The sequence below is a fragment of the Cicer arietinum genome, chromosome 6, assembly GCF_000331145.2.
Source record: "Cicer arietinum cultivar CDC Frontier isolate Library 1 chromosome 6, Cicar.CDCFrontier_v2.0, whole genome shotgun sequence".
NCBI classification, from domain to species: Eukaryota; Viridiplantae; Streptophyta; class Magnoliopsida; order Fabales; family Fabaceae; genus Cicer; species Cicer arietinum.
In genome coordinates this window covers 30,635,146-30,637,035 of record NC_021165.2, presented here as the reverse complement: position 1 = coordinate 30,637,035, position 1,890 = coordinate 30,635,146, and the positions used below count along the sequence as shown (strand labels likewise).

The 1,890-nt window shown below is 28.9% G+C and overlaps 1 protein-coding gene across 2 annotated transcripts in view; it reads right to left on the bottom strand.

Moving 5' to 3' along the window:
• Positions 1-1,335, bottom strand: part of LOC101492910 (uncharacterized) — a 4,758-nt gene extending 3,423 nt beyond the window's left edge. The window contains exons 1-4 of one of the 2 annotated variants that reach the window (XM_004506596.4): positions 1,107-1,335; positions 748-898; positions 534-643; positions 6-65 (exon numbers count right to left, since the gene is read on the bottom strand). In XM_004506596.4, the coding sequence (XP_004506653.1) occupies positions 6-65; positions 534-643; positions 748-809 (232 nt within the window). In that variant the 5' untranslated portion in view covers positions 810-898; positions 1,107-1,335. The remainder of the gene's footprint in view (positions 1-5; positions 66-533; positions 644-747; positions 899-1,106) is intronic. The other variant, XM_004506595.4, reaches the window with a different exon arrangement.
• Between the last annotated feature and the right edge of the window lie 555 nt (positions 1,336-1,890).

The window sequence follows — 1,890 nt, the reverse complement described above, 5'->3', positions numbered from 1 at the left end:
TCTTTCCCACAGATCCTTTGGCATATGAGCTCTTTCAATAGTTTTCATGTAAAGGTAAAACACTCCTACAGCACACATTGCAATTGTATCTATCATTACTTGTATTCTCTACCACAATTTTCCACACGAAAACAACCATTTAATTTAATCATTGATATTAACGTGAAACAAACCAAATTATTTGATATGGGTGCATGAAGAACTAACCAAAATGTAGAAACAAATTGAGATATCAAAGTTATGATATACAATACGAACTTAATATGTCATTTTCTTCTCAAGGGTTCTCCAATGAACCAAACTTAAACCTCAACTCAGTCAAAGCATACAGTTTTTTAAGCAAATATTAGTTGTCAGTATGTTATATTAGGTGTCAGGGTCTCAACCCAGGTTCTCCTTCTCACAGCTACACCATAGAGACCAAAATCATGCAGTTTTCTTCACATCCCACAAACAATTCATAACTATAATAATCATGTCTTAATTTCTAGTTGAAATTTAATACAACAAAAAAGATGTGTAAGTAAAAATACCATTCTCATCACGAATAGTGGCATAGCGACTATTAGCTAAAGGGCAGGAGCTCCGGTTACAAATTCCAGTGACGTTGTAAAGGTTTCTACAGAAATTACCCGTCGTAATTCTACAAAAAAAGATACATTAAACCATATAAGTAGTAGCAGAAACAACAAAGAAAAGCTACATATGTATTAAGAGTGTGTTAAATGAAAAGTGAAGTATATTTACTTGGTCATGAAACTGCAATGGTTGTGCCTGATAACTTGCCATATAACTTCATCGTGCTGCATCTTTGGAATAAAATCTGTGTCGAAAGGCGGTGTGCCGGTGTGTTTTCAAAACCGAATTTGGGGTTTAGGGTTTATTGTCCAAATCTGACCTAATATCAAAACAGAGCCAAAATCAATTTTAACAATACAATAATATAATAAATTCAATATACTGAGCAAGATGAAATAGTCCAATATTTTTCATAATGGTAATTTTCAGAATTTTAGAAGAGGAAAAGTTAGTGTTTAAAAATATAAATTAGGGTTTTACATTTTTTGAAACCTAAACTGAAAAATCTATGGAAGAAGAAGACTTACACAAGGGAGAAGGAAGATTTGGTAAAGAAACTGCTCGAACTGTTGACAAATAGAACGAGCAGACGATCTTCGATATGTGGTCGCGGCGGTCGGAGGTGGAGGAAGAAAGAGAGAGGCGGCGGTGAGGGTTTGAATGAGAAAGAAGGGTTTAAGACATTGTGTTGTTAGTTAAGAGAGAAAATAAAAAGAGGAAGAGAAAAAAAAAAAAGAAAAACAAAACTTATCACACTTCACTCAGGTTGCAATTACCCACATTATTTTCGACCTAAAACCTCCTTTCACTCTAAAGTTAAAAATAAGAGTTTTAAAATTAATTATTAAAAAATAGTTTTAAAATTATTTATTAAAAAAAGATAGTTTTAAAATTAATTATTAAAAAATAGAGATTTAAAATTAATTATTAAATAAAAAAACAGTTTTAAAATTAAAGTTGCTTTCGTAAAAAAAAATTAAAGTTGTCAGTGGAAGTTGGTTTAAAACTTTTGTTTGATATAATATCTTTGTAAAATTTTGATTTAATTTAAAATCAACACAAATAGTTACTATCATAAAAAAAATTAATCAACACATATAGTTACTTGTAGTTTTATTATTATAGAGATTAATTTTTATACATTGTTTATATAAAATTTTGATTTAAATATATTTTTTGTCTTTGTAATTATAATATTTTTTTTATTTTCATTTTTGTAAGTTTTTTTGTTTAGTTCACATCATCCTACAAATATAGTTTTATTTTAAAATAATTTCTCCATCTAACTTCTATTACAAAAACTATAACACC